At 47.6% G+C, this 17917-nt stretch overlaps 1 protein-coding gene across 3 annotated transcripts in view; it reads left to right on the forward strand.

Annotated features, from left to right (window-relative positions):
- Positions 1 to 17704, forward strand: part of DYNLL1 (dynein light chain LC8-type 1) — a 30488-nt gene extending 12784 nt beyond the window's left edge. Inside the window, exons 1-3 of one of the 3 annotated variants that reach the window (XM_025403554.1) lie at positions 15261 to 15429; positions 15629 to 15766; positions 17283 to 17704. In XM_025403554.1, coding sequence (XP_025259339.1) covers positions 15635 to 15766; positions 17283 to 17420 — 270 coding nt within the window. In that variant the 5' untranslated portion in view covers positions 15261 to 15429; positions 15629 to 15634 and the 3' untranslated portion in view covers positions 17421 to 17704. Of the gene's footprint in view, positions 1 to 15260; positions 15430 to 15614; positions 15767 to 17282 lie in introns of those variants that run through there. The other 2 variants (XM_025403552.1, XM_025403553.1) reach the window with 2 other exon arrangements.
- The last annotated feature ends 213 nt before the right edge of the window (positions 17705 to 17917 follow it).

A 17917-nucleotide genomic window follows, 5' to 3' on the forward strand; every position in this document is an offset into this window, starting at 1 on the left:
CTGTGCTAATACCAGTGACTTCCTGTGATGTCTTATCTTTGACACATTTATGACACCAAATGTGTGGTGTGGTCTTTATCTCTGGCACCAGATACATGTCATTTTTCCACATCAATTTTATTCAATTATCTGAGATCAATTGGACCTCTGAAAATTCCATTCAGTTCTGACACTAACTACCCAGAGTTAGCACAGACCCTGAACAAAGGTTAAGGGCTGAGTCCCGCAAGACCACCCCCACTTCAGATGCCTGCACAAATGAGGTACCCCAGCTACCCACATTTTTGTTGGCCCTACTACAAATTCAGAGGTTCCCACTCAACCCCTTCAGGCTCAATAATTTACTAGAGTGACTCACAGAACTCAGGACAGCACCTGATTTACATTTTCCAGTTTATTATAAAGGATACAACTAGGATCAGCCAAATGGAAGCGATGCATAGGGCAAGGCATGGGGCGGGGCACAGTGGGAGAAGGTGGGAACAGAACTTCCATGTCCTCTCTAGGTGCACCACCCTCCCAGCACATCAGTGTGTTCATCCTTCCAGACTCTTGGAACCTCCTGTTCAAGAGTGTTTGGAGCCCAGTCACTAGCCCCACTCACCTCCCTGGAGGTTGGCAGATGGAGCTGAAAGTTCCCATCTCTAATAATGTGGATGGTCTTTCTGGTGAACTCTCATATGTATGTTAATAAAATAAATGATTAAATTTTGTCCTCTTTTTGTTTGTTTTAGAGACAGGGGTCTCGCTCTGTTGCCCATGGGGCAGTGCAGTGGCATGATGCTAGCCCACTGCGGCCTCGACCTTCCGGACTCAAGTGATCCTCCTGCCTCAGGCTCCCGAAGTGTTGGGATTATGGGTGTAAGCCACCATGCCTGGCCTCCTCTTGTAATATATCTTTCATCTGTTTAATTCACAGGCCCCCAAAGACTAAACTTGAGGGTAGATAAAAAGTTTTCCCTCCCAGACACTGTCTACAAACTGATTCTAAAATTTACACAGAAGCCACGGCACTGTGTTCTGCACCTGTAGTCTCAGTTGCACACTTGGGAGCTACTTGGGAAGCTGAGACAGGAAGATCACTGGAGGCCAGGAGTTTGAGGCTGTAATACACCACGATCATGCCTGTGAGTAGCCAATGCACTCCAGCCTGGGCAACATAGAAAGGCAAAGGTACTAGTTACGCCAAAATAATTTTTTTTATTTTTTTTGAGATGGAGTCTCGCTCTGTCGCCCAGGCTGGAGTGCAGTGGCGCGATCTTGGCTCACTGCAAGCTCCACCTCCCAGGTTCACACCATTCTCCTGCCTCAGCTTCCTGAGTAGCTGGGACTACAAGCGCCCGCCACCATGCCCGGCTAATTTTTTGTAGTTTTAGTGGAGGTGGGGTTTCACGGTGTTAGCCAGGATGGTCTCAATCTCCTGACCTTGTGATCCGCCCACCTCGGCCTCCCAAAGTGCTGGGATTACAGGCATGAGCCACCATGCCCGGCCTCGCCAAAACAAATTTTTTACAGAGAAAGGCAAAGGTACTAGATTAGCCAAAACAATTCTGAAAAAAAATAGAGGACTCACATTACCCAACTTCAAGACTCACTATAAAAGTTACAGTATTCAAAGTAGGGTGGTATCAGCAAAAAGATAAACACACAGAGCAATGGGACAGAATAGACAGCCCAGGCTGGACACGGTGGCTCACACCTGTAATCCCAGCACTTTGGGAAGGCGAGGCAGGAGGATTGCTTGAGTCCACGAGTTTGAGACCAGCCTGGGCAAGATGGCGAGACCTCTATCTCTACAAAAAAATAAAAATTTAGCCAGGCATGGTGGCTCATGCCTGTGGTCCCAGCTACTCAAGAGGCTGAGGCAGGAGGATCCCTTAAGCCCAGGATCCAGCCTGGAAAACAGAGCAAGACCTCATCTCTTAAAGAAAAAAAAAAAGAGGCCGGGCGCGGTGGCTCAAGCCTGTAATCCCAGCACTTTGGGAGGCCGAGACGGGCGGATCACAAGGTCAGCAGATCGAGACCATCCTGGTTAACACGGTGAAACCCCGTCTCTACTAAAAAATACAAAAAACTAGCCGGGCGAGGTGGCAGGCGCCTGTAGTCCTAGCTACTCGGAAGGCTGAGCCAGGAGAATGGCGTAAACCCGGGAGGCGGAGCTTGCAGTGAGCTGAGATCCGGCCACTGCACTCCAGCCTGGGCGACAGAGCGAGACTTCGTCTCAAAAAATAAAAAAAAAAAAAAATAGTCAACTCCTTTTTTTGTTTTTGGAGATGGGGTCTTGCTTTGTTGTCCAGGGTGGAGTACAGTGCGTGATCATGGCTCCCTGCAGCCTCAACCTCCCAGGCTCAAGTGATTCACCTGCCTCAGCCTCCCAAGTAGTTAGGACCACAGTAGCTGGGACCACAGGTGCACGCCACCATGCCTGGCTAATTTTTAAATTGTTTGTAGAGATGAGGTTTCCCTGTGTTGCCCAAGCAGGTCTTGAATTCCTGGGCTCAAGCAATCTACCTGCCTCGGCCTCCCAAACTGCTGAGATTACCATAAGCCACGTCTCCCAGCCTGATTTTTGACAGAGTTGCAAACAAAATTCAATGGAGAAAGGACAATCTTTTTAGGACCTGAATTGGGAACCAATTCAAAAGTTTTGAATAGAGAAGAGTCATATCATTCCTTGTTTTTTTGTTTTGTTTTGAGACAGTCTCGTTCTGTTGCACAGGCTGGAATGCAGTGGCACGATATTGGCTGACTGGAACTTCCACCTCCTGGGTTCAAGCGATTCTCGTGCCTCAGCCTCCCAGGTAGCTGGGATTATAGGCGCCTGCACCACACTTGGCTAATGTTTTTTATATTTTCAGTAGAGATGGGGTTTCACTATGTTGGCCAGGCTGGTCTTGAACTCCTGGCCTCTGGTGATCCACCCACCTCGGCCTCCCAAAGTCCTGGGATTACAGGTGTGAGCCACTGCACCTGGCCTTGACTGGACTTTTAAAAGGATCACTGTGGCCACTTGGAGAAGAATAGTCTGTGGCACAGCAAAGGTGGGCACAGAAAGACCCACTGGATGCTACTGTAATTGTCTATATGGAAAATGACAATAGCTTGGACTAAAATCAGAAGAGTGTGGACTAAAATTAGAAGAGTGGCCAGGCGCAGTGGTTCACGCCTGTAATCCCAACACTTTGGGAGTCCAAGGCAGGTGGATCACTTGAGGTCAGGAGTTCGAGAACAGCCTGGCCAACATGGCAAAACCCTGTCTCTACTAAAAATACAAAAATTAGCTGGGTATGGTGGTGCACGCCTGTAATCCCAGCTACAAGGAAGGCTGAGGCAGGAGAATTGCTTGAACTTGGGAGGTGGAGGCTGCAGTGAGCTGAGATTGTGCCACTGTACTCCAGCCTGGACGACAGAGCAAAGCTCTGTTTCAAAAAACAAAGGTCAGAAGAGCGAAGGTGGTGAGATATATTTTCTTTTTTTTTTTTTTTTTTGAGACGGAGTCTGGCTCTGTCCCCCAGGCTGGAGTGCAGTGGCCGGATCTCAGCTCACTGCAAGCTCCGCCTCCCGGGTTTACGCCATTCTCCTGCCTCAGCCTCCCGAGTAGCTGGGACTACAGGCGCCCGCCACGTCGCCCGGCTAGTTTTTTTGTATTTTTTTTAGTAGAAATGGGGTTTCACTGTGTTAGCCAGGATGGTCTCGATCTCCTGACCTCGTGATCTGCCCATCTCGGCCTCCCAAAGTGCTGGGATAACAGGCTTGAGCCACCGCGCCCGGCCATGAGATATATTTTCAAGATTGAGCTTAAAGAATTTGTTGATGGATTAGATATGAGGTGTGAGAAATATACACAAGTCAAGGAAAACATCTAGATCTCTCTCCTGAGAAGAATGCAGTGAAGCCGGCAGGTTTGGGAGTAAAGCAGGTCTGTTGTGGATGTGTTAGGTTTGAGACAGATGCCTGTTAGACATCCTAGAGCTATTTCAAATAGGACTTGGAGATATAGGATGGGCATTCAGGGGCAAAGTTTGGGGTGAAAATACAAATTTGAGAGTAGTGAGCCACGAAATTTAAAGCCATGAAAATGGAGACTCCCAAGGGAGAGAGTTTAAATAGAGAAGTAGCCCAATAGAGAAGACTTGGGTCACTCCTTCCTTCAGACATCAGGAAGAAAAGGGGAAACAAACAAAGGAGCCTGAGGTGGTGCAGCCAGTGAGATGGGAGGACAGCTGAGAGAGTGTGGGGTCCTGGAAGCCAGGGGAGGACCCAGAAGAAGAGAGCAACTGTGACAAGTATGGCCATGAAGGGCACTGAGAATTGGCCACTGTGTTTAGCAGCATGGTGGTCACCGGTGACCACCACATTTGAGCTGTCTCGGTGCAGTGGATTAAAGAGAGAATGGGAGGTGAGGAATTGGGGACAGGGAGTACAGACAACTCTTGGAGGAGAGCCGAGATGGGGTGGTAGCTACAGGAGAATGTGTAGGCAAGGGAAGCATTTTTAAAAGAATATGACAGCATGTTTGCATGCTGGTGGGAATAATCCAGAAGACAGGGGAAACCGATGATGCAGGAGAGGGAGAAGAGACAATCACAGGAACGAGAGGAGATGGACCCAGCGCCAGGGAGATGGCCTTAGATAGGAGCATGAACAGTTCACGCAGGGTAACGGCAAGGGAGGCAGAATGTGTGTATACAGATGTGGGTGGGCGGGTGGGGACAGGTGGTGGAAACGTATGGAAGTTTATGAAAGGAATAAAGTAGATTTATATATCGTGACAGGGAACTCAGAATCATCCCATTTTGGTAAAAAGGAAAAAAGCCTGTTATATGCAGGGAAAAAATCAAATTTTAACATTATCTTAGAGTTGTAAGATTACAAATCTTACAAAGGAACTTTCTGTTTCAGATTCTAAATTTCTACAGTGTTTCACTTTTATACAATGAGTATCTATTACTTCTGAAAGTAGAATTAAAAAGATTATTTTTATCTTTGAAAGATATTCATCAGAACACAGCACTGTAACAATACTGAAAAACTGGAAGCAACTTAAGTGTCCGTTGATAAGTGATTGTTTCAAAAAGTTATGCATGGACTATTTTTTTTTTTTTTTTTTTTTTTTTAGTCGGAGTCTCACGGTGACACCCAGGCTGGAGTGTAATAGCGCAATCTCGGCTCACTGCAACCTCTGCTTCGCTTCCTGGGTTCAAGCAATTCTCCTGCCTCAGCCTCCCAAGTAGCTGGGACTACAGGCACACACCACTACGCCTGGCTAATTTTTTATATTTTTAGTAGAGATAGGATTTCACCATATTGGCCAGACTGGTCTCGAACTTCTGACTGCAAGTGATCCAACCACCTCGGCCTCCCAAAGTTCTGGGAGTACAGGCATGAGCCACCACCCCCGGCCACATGGACTATTAAGAAGTTATTAAAATTGGGCTGGGTGCAGTAGCTCACGCTTGTAATCCCAGCACTTTGGGAGGCCAAGGCAGGACAACTGCTTGAGCCCAGGAGTTTAAGGCTGCAGTGAGCTAGGATAGCTAGGATTGTACCACTGTAATCCAGCCTGGGTGACAGAGTGGGACCCCATCTTTAAAAATACATAAGTAAATAGTAATGTTGTAGAAGGGTTTTTTTTTGTTTTTTTTGTTTGTTTGTTTTTTTGTTTTTTGAGACGGAGTCTTGCTCCGTTGCCCAGACTGGAGTGCAGTGGCACAATCTTGGCTCACTGCAACCTCCACCTCCTGGGTTCAAGCAATTCTCTGCCTCACCCTCCCAAGTAGCTGAGATTACAGGCGCCCACCACCACGCCTGGCCAATTTTTGTATTTTTAGTAGAGATAGGGTTTTAACATCTTGGCCAGGCTGGTCTTGAACTCCTGACCTCATGATCCNCCACCACGCCCGGCTAGTTTTTTGTATTTTTAGTAGAGACGGGGTTTCACCATGTTAGCCAGGATAGTCTCGATCTCCTGACCTCGTGATCCACCCGCCTCGGCCTCCCAAAGTGCTGGGATTACAGGCTTGAGCCACCGCGCCCGGCCGAGAATCCTTTTTTTTTTTTGAGACGGAGTCTTGCTCTGTCGCCCAGGCTGGAGTGCAGTGGCGTGATCTCGGCTCACTGCAAGCTCCGCCTCCTGGGTTCACGCCATTCTCCTGCCTCAGCCTCCTGAGTAGCTGGGACTACAGGTGCCCGCCACCAAGCCTGGCTAAATTTTTTTGTATTTTTAGTAGAGACAGGGTTTCACCATGTTAGCCAGGATGGTCTTGATCTCCTGACCTCGTGATCTGCCCGCCTCAGACTCCCAAAGTGCTGGGATTACAGGTACCCGCCACCACGCCCGACTAATTTTGTTTTTGTATTTTTGGTAGAGATGGGGTTTCACCATGTTAGCCAGGATGGTCTCAATCTAAAACAGAATCATTTATTGAGTGCACTCAGGCCCAGCTGACTCAACGTCCAAAAGATTGGGCCTGGAAGAAAGACAGCACTTGACTTTTATATACACTTCACAAAAGGGGGTGGGCTAGCTTGAAGCAAGCTTACAGTGGCATGAAAGCAGGGATACAGAGGCAGGACAAACTCAGGATTGCACATGACCGTTGCCAAGCAACCCAGATGTCCGTTATCTAGGTTTGCCTAGGCACAGGCTTATCCCATAACCTTCACTATGGCGCCCAGGTGGCCGTAACTCAGGCCAGCTCAGAGGTTCATGACCTTCACTCTACTGCTTAGATAAAACAATACTTGAAATCACTAGTCACAGAGAACAGGAATCTATAAACTCATTCCATAAAACAAAGGAAAATTTGCTTTTCTTCTCCCTATGTTGAGGGAGTGCTGGGAAAGTCTCCAGAGCACATTAGATAATATTATCAAGAATTTTCCTGGGTCTGGGTTGTGCCTATTGCTGCCTCTGGTACAAGTCAGCCTAATACAGGAAAACTTATTTCTCTTTCTTTTTAATTTTATTATTTTTTTAATTTCCCACCTCAACAGAGCCACTGGTGACCGCAGAATACAGTCCACGTGTCTTAACCAGGCTTATAAGACTCCAAAGGTCTGGCTGCTCCCCACCCCTACTCCCTGCCTTGTCTCTCCCACACTCCCCCAACAGCTTCTCTGGAGCCAAGTCAGCCTCCTTCCAGCTTTAGGCCTTTGAACATGCTGTTCTTTCCACCTAAAAAGCTCCCTGCACTTCCCCCAGCCTAGTTCCCTGCTTGGATAGATTGTTTCTCTAATGTGACTCCTGGAAAAGCCTTCCTTGCCTCCCAGGCTAGAGCAGAGCCCCCATTAACAGCTCTCACACCAGCCTATCTTTCTCCTCCACTGCATTTGTCACATCCTGTGATCCTATGTGCATCCTGTTCCATGTCTGTCTCCACATATAAAATGTAAACTCCAAGAGGATAGGAACTGTGTCTGACTTGCTTCCTTTCATGTCCCTTGTGCCTAGATGGGGGCCTTGTATCAAGCAGGTGCTCAACAAATGTCTGTTGAAAAAATGAGTCAGGGTGCGGTGGCTAATGCCTGTAATCCCAGCACTTTGGGAGGCCAAGGTGGGTGTATCATCTGAGGTCAGGAGTTCAAGACCAGCCTGACCAACATGGAGAAACCCCATCTCTACTAAAAATACAAAAAATTAGCCTGGTATGGTGGTGCATGCCTGTAATCCCACCTACTCAGGAGGCTGAGGCAGGAGAATCGCTTGAACCCAGGAGGCAGAGGTTGCGGTGAGCCAAGATCACGTCATTGTACTCCAGCCTAGGCAACAAGAATGAAACTCTGTCTCAAAAAAAAAAAAAAAAAAAAAAAGACTAAGTGACTAAGAGGCAGGGTAGGAACTCAAGGCTCATCCTCCACATGGCTAAAGCACTTACGCAGGAAAATTAAGTAAGCAATAGAGCTTCTCTGGGGCAGGTGCCAAGGGAAGTCCATCTCTGTACCTAGCACCTAGCTCTGGGCCTGGCCCATAGTAAAAGCTCAGAGAATATTGCTAGCTGAATAAGCATTACTTCCATCTACACGTACTCCGCTCTCAGTGGTGATCTCATCCAGTCCCGTGGCTTTAAATGTCACCTATAAGCTGATGACTCTCCAAATTATAGCTCAAGGCTGGCCCTCTTCCCAGAACTCATATATCCAACTGCATATTTGACATCTCCACTTGGAATATCTAGTAGGCATCTCAGACTTAACATGGCCAAAACAGAACTTCTTGTTTCCTCTGCCAGACTTCCCCATCTCAATCCATTCTTCTCATTGTTCAGTTCACAAGTCTGGAATCATCCTTGACTGCCTCTGGTTCCCTCCTATTCTGCATCCAATTCCTCAGCAAATCTGTCAGCTCTACCTTCAGAATACATCTGGAATCTGGCCATCTCTGCCCCATCTCTGCCACCACCTCCTTGTCCAAGCCACCATTCCTTCTTACCTGGACTGCTGCAATAGCCTCTAACTGCTCCCACCTCTCTCACTGCTCCCATCAGCTTCCCCACACTCCGCCCTCATGCAGGAGCGAGGTCATCAAGTCTTGGCTCAAATGGTACCTTCTCAGAGAAGTCTTCCTAGAAAACTCTTTAAAACAAGACCCCTCACTCAGTGACGCTTGGTTCTCTTATTCTACTTATTTTATTTGATTGTTTTTGAGGTGGAGTCTTACTCTGTCACCTGGGCTGGAATGCAGTGGCACAATCTCAGCTCACTGAAACCTCCGCCTCCCGGGTTCAAGCAATTCTCCTGCCTCAGCCTCCTGCGTAGCTGGACTACAGGTGCATGCTGCCACACTCAGCTAATTTTTTATATTTTAATAGAGACGGGATTTCACCGTGTTGCTCAGGCTGGTCTCGAACTCCTGAGCTCAGCCAGTCTGCCCACCTTGGCCTCCCAAAGAGCTAGGATTACAGGCGTGAGCCACCGTGCCTGGCCTATTCTACTTTATTTTTATCCACTGCCCTTATCAGGGATAAATATTTTTGCTTGATTTTATCTTTATTCTCCTGCTATAAGTTCCATGAAGAAGGAACTTTGCTTGTTTTGTTCTCTTGTGCATTTCCAGCACCTGGAACAGGGCCTGACTCAGGCCCTGACAGTTCTTGCTCAGAAATCTCCCCAGAGTCATAAATGAAGGGCCAAATGAACTCTGAAAGAGTTCTGGAGAGTCAGATTTTCTCCCAGTCAGTGAATCAGAATCTAGATGCCAGAAATCAGATACCAACTACCTATTTTCTTGTTTAGAGCCCTAGAATAATTAAAAGTTAACTCAAGACCACTTTGCATATAATTAAAGAGTGACACTGAGGTAGCCTACTGAGTCACAGAGGCCTTGTTAGCTCCTAGAGCAGACTACAGATCCTGCCTCTTAGTCTACACGGGAGCTAGCCAGCTCGATCTGTAATTGTTGCTCTTTCCGTTCCTTCATCTGTAAGTAGGCCTGCCTGCCTTGTGGCCTTTACATGGAGCTGTGAGCTTGGGATCTGTGACATTCAAACTCAGTCCAGATTGTTTAGGGTGGTGGTTTTCAACTGCTAGGGAATGATTTCACCCTCCAGGAGACATTCGGCACCATCTGCAGACATTTTTGGTTGTTGAAACTGGGGGTGTGGTGTGATTGGCATCTAGTGGGTAGAGGCCAGGGGTGCTGTTAAACATCCTCAAATGCATAGGACAGCTCCCCACAACAAAAAAACTTTCTAGCCCAAAAGGTGAATAGTGCTAAGGTTGAGAAGTCCTGGTCTACAGGAACACTAATGATAAACGGTAACTAGCATCACTGATGTTTGCCACATGCCCAGTAGTGCACTACATTCTCTATGCGTACCATCTCAACCCTCACATTGTCCCTGAGAAACAAGGACTCTTATAATCCCCATTTTACAGATGAGGAACCTGAGTCTCAGAGAGGTGGACTCACTTGCCTAACGTCACATGGCTTAGTAGGGACAGATGAACACCCAAGGCTGCCTGACCTCAGAGTCTGTTCCTTTAACGTCTGTTATGGGTTGCTCTGCCCTCTGACTGGGAGCTGAGGGGGCCTGTTAGTCCTCTCTGAATGTGTCTTCATCTGCTGCCCCTGTGGACAGTAGAGTGTCGGTCTACTCAGGCGATGCTTGGCTATTAGCCAGAAGGGAGGTTTTCCTTCCCTGAGTTGTCTCAGCCTTTCTGGCCTCACTCTCCCTGCACTGCAGTACAGTCCTTGGCTCCAAAGCTCAGCTCCCCTGCCAGCCCCCGGCTGGTGCCAGCCCTTCTTCATGGGGTGGAAGCTTCCGGATTCAGACCTAGGCCTTGCATTCTCTCCCACATGGTGCCTTCTTTCTCGACGGGGTCTTCAATCCACTCTGGGGCCTGCACGGTCACTTCACACTTCCTTTCAGGTAAGGGAGGGTTAGAGCTGCTAGGGTGGTCACAGGACTCATGGTCCAAGAAAGTACTCAGGTCCCAGAAAGCTAGACAAGTGATTGCTGGACTGGGCTGGGAACAGAGTGATCCTGGGGCAGTAGTGAGGCACAGGCCATGGTCCTACTTGTGGATGAGGTGAGGAGAGCTGCAGACCCCCAAAGAATCCCTCAGCCTGCCTGTGAGTTACAACTCTGAAGGGCTTTCTGAGGGCCCTGGGAAAGTGTGATGATCGGAGTTGAAAGGTGATTCTGTCCAAGGAAGATCACGACAGCCAAGGACCAATGTAGGGTCAAGTTTGAGGTGTTTGTTGCTGAGGAATCAAGGCTGAAGTAGTCTGAACTATCCATGCTTTCTTCCTTCCTTCCATCCATCCATCCATCCATCCATCCATCCATCCATCCATCCACATATATTTAGGGAACTCTCACCAGGGGCCAAGGATGCTTAGTGTATCCAGGGACATCACTCTGTTCTGAGGCATCAGCTCTCTTTGTTTAGGTATAGCTCAGAGGTTCCACCTACCATGTGGGACTGTGGAGTCAGATCAGGATTCAAATCCCAGCTCTGTCACTTTCTATCACTGTGACTTTAGGTAAGGGACTTCATCTCTTTGAACCTCATTTTCTTCATCTGTGTAATAAAAAGACAAACAGTTCTTACCTTGTAGAATTATTATGAGAAGCCAATGAGATAATGTGTCTAAAATGTCTGGCACATGGTAAGGTCTCAATACATAGTGGCAGTAGCTACCATTTATTATACCATGGCTAGGTTTCTAGATGCATTATTTAATATAATCCCTGCCACCAACCTATAACGAAGATGTGATCTCCATTTAAAAATCAGGAACCTACGAGGTGGGTGGATCACCTGAAGTCTGGAGTTCGAGACCAGCCTGGCCAACATGGTGAAACCCTGTCTCTACTAAAAATACAAAAATTAGCCAGGAGTAGTGACTAACGCATGTAATCCCAGCAACTCAGGAGGCTGAGGCAAGAGAATCGCTTGAACCCGGGAGGGGGAGGTTGCAGTGAGCTGAGATCGCACTACTGCACTTCAGCCTGGGTGACAGAGCAAAAGTCCGTCTCAAAAATAAATAAATAAATAAAAATAAAAAATAACAATCAGGGCCGGGCGCGGTGGCTCACGCCTGTAATCCCAGCACTTTGGGAGGCTGAGGTGGGCAGATCACCAGGTCAGGAGATTGAGACCATCCTGGCTAACAGGGTGAAACCCCATCTCTACTGAAAATACAAAAAATTAGCCGGGCGTGGTGGCGGGCACCTGTAGTCCAAGCTACTCGGGAGGCTGAGGCAGGAGAATGCTGCGAACCTGGGAGGCGGAGCTTGCAGTGAGCAGAGATCGTGCCACTATACTCCAGCCTGGGCGACACAGCAAGACTCTGTCTCAAAAAATAAAAAAATAAAAAAATAACAACCAGGAACCTGTATCTTGGAGAGGTTAACTAACTTGAAGGAGCTCATAGCTTAGGTTGATTCCAAGGCCTGTGCTCTCAGAAACGTTAACAACTCCTAGTTATAATTTCCTGTGGCAAGAATGAAAAATGCAGGTTTTCAGGTGTAGAAGGATTTTTAAGCAAGTTTATCAGGCAGGAGTAGATATAGTAAGTTGCCAAAATGTGTGATGCTATAGAACCCCATATGAGCCACTTCAGGGGGACCTGGTGAAGGAATCTCACATTTATTCTAGGAGTTTGGGTTATTGTACAACAGTTTTTCTTTTTCTTTTTAATCCTCCTTAGGTTCTGAATCCCTTTGTGAGTCTGATGGAAGCTAAGGATCTTCTGTTTGGAAAAATGCCTGTAAGCACTACATACATTTTTGTGCACAATTCCAGAGGGCTTGGGAAACCTTTGCAATCTGGCCGTGGACCCCATTTAAGAACCCTCCTCAAGGGTAGCGTTTTTCAAGTGTAGGACACATATCACTTACAGTGTCCGAGATCAGTTTAACAATGCAAAAATAAATGTTTTATATTATAATATTTATATTTTATAGTTACCTTCTATTTATGGCCAGTGAGACTGGCTTTCCATTTACGGTAATGATATAAATTTGTCTTTTAAAAGCATACTTATTAGGCCGGGTGCGGTAGCTCACGCCTGTAATCCCAAAACTTAGGGAGGCCAAGGCAGGCGGATCACTTGAGCCTGGCCAACATGGCAAGACCCTGTCTCTACAAAAATAGAAAAATTAGCCTGGCATGGTGGTGTGCACCTGTATCCCATCTACTCAGGAGGCCAAGGCAGAAGAATCGCTTGAACCCAGATTACACCACTGCACTCCAGTCTGGGCAACAGAGCGAGACTCCATCTCAAAAAAATAAAATAAAACAAAAAGTATACTTATTTAAAAAATAAAGGGAGTTCAAAGAAAATTATTAAATAATATATAAAGTATTACTTTTTATTATTTATTTATTTATTTTTGAGACAGAGTCTTGCTCTGTCTCCCAGGTTGGAGTGCAGTGGCACGATCTTGGCTCACTGTAAGCTCAGCCTCCAGGTTCACGCCATTCTCCTGCCTCAGCCTCCCAACTAGCTGGGACTATAGGCACTCACCACCATGCCCGGCTAATTTATTTTTTTTCTGTATTTTTAGTAGAGACGGGATTTCACCATGTTAGCCAGGATGGTCTTGATCTCCTGACCTTGTGATCTGCCCTCCTCGGCCTCCCAAAGTGCTGGGATTACAGGCGTGAGTCACTACGCCCGGCCATATAAGGTATTATTGATGAACAATTACATTATTATATTATAATGATAGTATTATTATAGCAAAAATTAAATAAATAATAATAGAGGTAGTGTAGACACGGAAAAAAATCATGAGGATGATTTAGGAGATTTCCCTGGGGTTTCTACTTAGTGGAGTCACCGTGGCTTTACTTTAGTGTCATCTGCATTTCCAGGGTCCTCACTTGTCAACCTATTTCTTCCTCAAGAGAGGTACTATATAGGAATATTACAACTTCTCAAACCCTGAATCTCACCATTAGAAACATGGAACTGGAAAAAGCTGTTGATTTAATTGATATGCATATGTTGAACCTGAAGAGGTTCTAATTATTCCCATTTTTTTCCTTTTTTTTTTTTTTTTTTTTTTGGAGACGGACTTTCGCTCCTGTTGCCCAGGCTGAGTGCAATGGCACAATCTCGGCTCAATACAGACTCTGCCTCCCAGGTTCAAGTGATTCTCCTGCCTCAGCCTCCTGAGTATCTGGGATTACAGGCATGCGCCACCACACCCGGCTAATTTTGTATTTTTAGTAGAGATGGGGTTTCTCCATGTTGGCCAGGCTGGTCTCGAAATCCTTACGTCAGGTGATCCACCCGCCTCGGCCTCCCACGGTGCTGGGATTATAGGCATGAGCCACTGCACTCGGCCTATTCCCATCTTTTTCTTTCTGGAGTTGTGTGTCTCTGCTCAGATTGTTTTATTTTTATTTTTTGAGATGGGGTTTGGCCATATTGCCCAGGTTGGTCTCCGACTCCTGAGCTCAAGTGATCCCCTCCACTCGGCTTCTCAAAGTGCTGGGATTACAGGTGCGAGCTACCATGCCCAGCCACAAATTGTTTTAAGTAGAGAGTAGGGGGTCAAGAGAAAAATGTAGAAATGTAAATAGGAGGCTTCCAGATACATGATTAACCTGATAACTTATTTATGGAGGTTCAAAAATACATTATAGGCATTTCAGAGCTGGTTGTTCAAAACCTTGCTGTGGTCTTTGGGATAGTTCTATAAACTGACAATTATTGATAAGATTCATTGATCATTTACCATGTGCCTCACATTGTGCTGAGAGAACTTCAAATGTTTTATACTGCTAACAAGCATATGAACTGGTTTCCTTTTACACTTAGTCCTCCTTTACTTAAAGAAAACATTCAAATAGCTAGTAAATGACAATGCTGGGATTTAAATCCAGATCTGACTTGTCCCTCAACTCCCCCAAGATCTTGCTTTTTTAACCACTTCGTGTCTCCTCCCTAAGCTAGGGGGGACGTCATCCCTCTAAGGGCCACTTTTTCGTCCATTAGGATACCTCCTCCTCAGAGATAAATCCCAACCAAGAATCTCTCCCACACAGGAAAGACTGCCTCACCTGAGCAAGAAGCCTCACCCTGGACAAAAACCCCGGGGCTCAACACTCCCAAATCCACCCGGATCCCCATCCCCACCCCCTTAAAGATGTCCGCATTGCTTGGCAGAGACCCCACTCTTGGGGATAATCCCTTACTCGTAAGGAAACACCCTCTCTCCTTGAAGCTCTCCCTCAATCCTGAGGATGCCCTCTCCTAAATATTTCAGAGCAGAACCACTACAAATGGGGCCCAGTGCAAAATGAAAACGTAAGGGCCCCTCCTGTGAGACTGCACCGCTGGTTTGCCCACGAAGCCGGCCCTGCTTCAGAGATACCTTCAGTAAAGGGAGAGGCCACTTCTGTCATAATCCTGCTAACCTGGGGTCGGAGATCCTGCGACCTGTCGTGGTGGGGGGGTGGGGGCAGGGATGGCCACCAACTTCTAGAGACTGTTGTTCGAGAACACACCCTGGAACAACCTCCGTGAATTTGGAATCACTTCCCTTGGCCCAGGCAGAAGCTGCCTTCCTACCTCTCCAGACAGCTGGGTGGTCCTCGCAACCGGGCCGGGGCTCCACCTTCTGGGTGTGTGTGTGGGCCTCGCCGCGTGGGGCCCATTGCCGGGGCAACCGACGCCGTGAGCGGTGCATTGTGGTCTGCAACAAAATGCAGGAGAAAGATCCTGAGGGAACCATGGAGTCCTTGGACCAATGGAAGAATGCCGTGGGCTGCGTCAAGCCAATAGGGTCGCGCGGCGAGGGGCGGGGCCGGCGGGAGCAGGGCGGGGCCTGAGCACTAGGCGGCGGCGGCTGGCGTGGGGCTGCTTAGATGCGCCACGGCTTCGGTAGCGACGGCAGCTCTACGAGGGCCTGAGCTGTGCAAGCACCTCCCCCAGGAGACCGTTGCAGTCGGCCAGCCCCCTTCTCCACGGTGAGAAACTCGGGGGGCCAGGGGGTGTCCTCGCTGCCTTATTTCGCCCCACTCTGGACTTAGCCCGCCGCGTAGCCCTTGCTTCCTGAGAAGTGGGGTGGGGGGCGTCGTCCCGTTGTAGCGCTGGCCGGGGTGGGGGCAGTTAGTGCCTGGGGGGCGCGGCCCAACTCAAACCCTTACCCCAGGCCTTGCCCACTAGGTAACCATGTGCGACCGAAAGGCCGTGATCAAAAATGCGGACATGTCGGAAGAGATGCAACAGGACTCGGTGGAGTGCGCTACTCAGGCGCTGGAGAAATACAACATAGAGAAGGACATTGCGGCTCATATCAAGAAGGTGAGGATGGGCGCGGGGGCCGAGGCGCAGCCGGGAGCAGGGAGTTCCTTCCCCTCGATCCTGCTTTCCCAGGGCGCCTGACAGGTCCCGGGAACACCCCTGGCGGCTCGGGGTGTAGAAGCTTCCAGAAAGGACGCAGATGCATTTTGCACTCCCCTGGAGAAGACCAGACCCCCGGCGTCCGAAGTTTTTTTTTTTTTTTTTTTTTTTGATTATCCAGCTCCGCGGGGGGAAAGCGCCACCTAGCAACGGTATCTAAGACCTGGGAGCAGCGGTTCCCCCTTCTGTGTGGTTCCTGCGCCGAGGATCCATCTGGGTGTTCCGGAGGGGGGAGCTGCGTGGGTGTTTCCAGCCGGGCCGGGAGGAGATCTTGCCAGCCTTCCAGTGGGGAGTTGAGGGAAAGTGGGTGGTGGCGGGGCTGGGGGCTGGGGTGGGGGCTTGGCAAATGGCAGTCTAGAAAGCCGGCAGGACTGCCAACTTCTCGAGCAGTGTTTGCTGGAAGGGAAGAAAGCTGGCAGCCTAAGCCGTGGGAGGGTTCCAGTCGAGAATGGGAAGATGAAAGACTTCAGATGGAACAGAAATAAATGCCTTTTTTGACAAACGCAGCAGTGCGTGCGTCTAGCTTGCAAGAGCGTTACTCCTCTTCATAGCTTTAAAAGAAGTTTTCGCACTGCGTGCTGTTAGAGTAGCTAAATCTTGTGTGACTCTCCACAAACACTTGTAAGAATTTTGTAGAGAAAGATTACGGTTGGCACCCAGTGCCCCCCACAGGCATTCTACTCCCCAGTACCTCTTGGGGTGGGATAAATGGCGACGAGTTGTTCCTACAACTTGCTAACCTAGTGGACAGGGTAGTAGATTAGTATCATCCGGACAGATGTGGAGAGGACGGCTGTTTGGATATTAAGGATAAAACTTGGCCAGTTGACAGATTCTGTTTACAGCATTTTTTACGGCAACAGTGGAGTGCTTCAGTATTGTGTCCCTGTAAATTTAATTTTGATCCGCAATCATTTGGTATACAATGTTGTTTGAAGTTTTATCCTTTTGGAAAAGTCTTGTGTTGCAGATGCAGTTAAGATCTTTGTGATGAGGAATGGGATGGGCTAATTTTTTACCATTTTCTTGGAATTGGGGGCATGGCAAATACAGTAGGGTGGTTCTCTACACAGAACATGATAAACCACACCTGTTAATGTCACCTTCTGTCAATGAATAAGAATATTATAGAAGGTGTGAAGGTGTAATTACCATAATAACAAAGCACCCTGTCTTTAAGGCTGACCTTTTGTCCTTTGACCTCCTCAGCCTCCATTCCCATCTTAGCTCAGACTGCAAGTATGTTTGTATTAATGCACTATGTAGGCGTCTTGGAGCTGGGGAACATTCTTTCATTCTAAGAATTTGCAGATGCTGACGTTCCTCCTTTCTGCCCCTACAGGCTCTGGCTTATCCAGGAGGCAAACACTGACCTCTGGTAAATAAAATTCTAGTTCTTTTCTTTTGTCTTTCCCAGGAATTTGACAAGAAGTACAATCCCACCTGGCATTGCATCGTGGGAAGGAACTTCGGCAGTTACGTGACACATGAAACCAAACACTTCATCTACTTCTACCTGGGCCAAGTGGCCATTCTTCTGTTCAAATCCGGTTAAAAGCATGGACTGTGCCACACACCCAGTGATCCATCCAAAAACAAGGACTGCAGCCTAAATTCCAAATACCAGAGACTGAAATTTTCAGCCTTGCTAAGGGAACACCTCGATGTTTGAACCTTTTGTTGTGTTTTGTACAGGGCATTCTCTGTACTAGTTTGTTGTGGTTATAAAACAATTAGCAGAATAGCCTACATTTGTATTTATTTTCTATTCCATACTTCTGCCCATGTTGTTTTCTCTCAGTCCATTCCTTTAAAAAATAAATCTGTTGCAGATGTGTATGTGTGTGAATTACAATTTGTTCAAATAACAGCATTGAAGATTGTCACTTGATCAGATGTCCAGGTTGGTGGGGATGAGTCCATCCTTACAGAAGTAAGTTTCTGTGGGGCATTTCAGTACTCTTTAGTCACATTCTCACCCATCCTGCAGCTGTTGTGCATCGCAAAGAAACATTTAAATTAAATCTTAGTCCTAATTTGAAAATCAGTATT

This window comes from Theropithecus gelada, chromosome 11 (genome assembly GCF_003255815.1).
Source record: "Theropithecus gelada isolate Dixy chromosome 11, Tgel_1.0, whole genome shotgun sequence".
Lineage (NCBI taxonomy): Eukaryota > Metazoa > Chordata > Mammalia > Primates > Cercopithecidae > Theropithecus > Theropithecus gelada.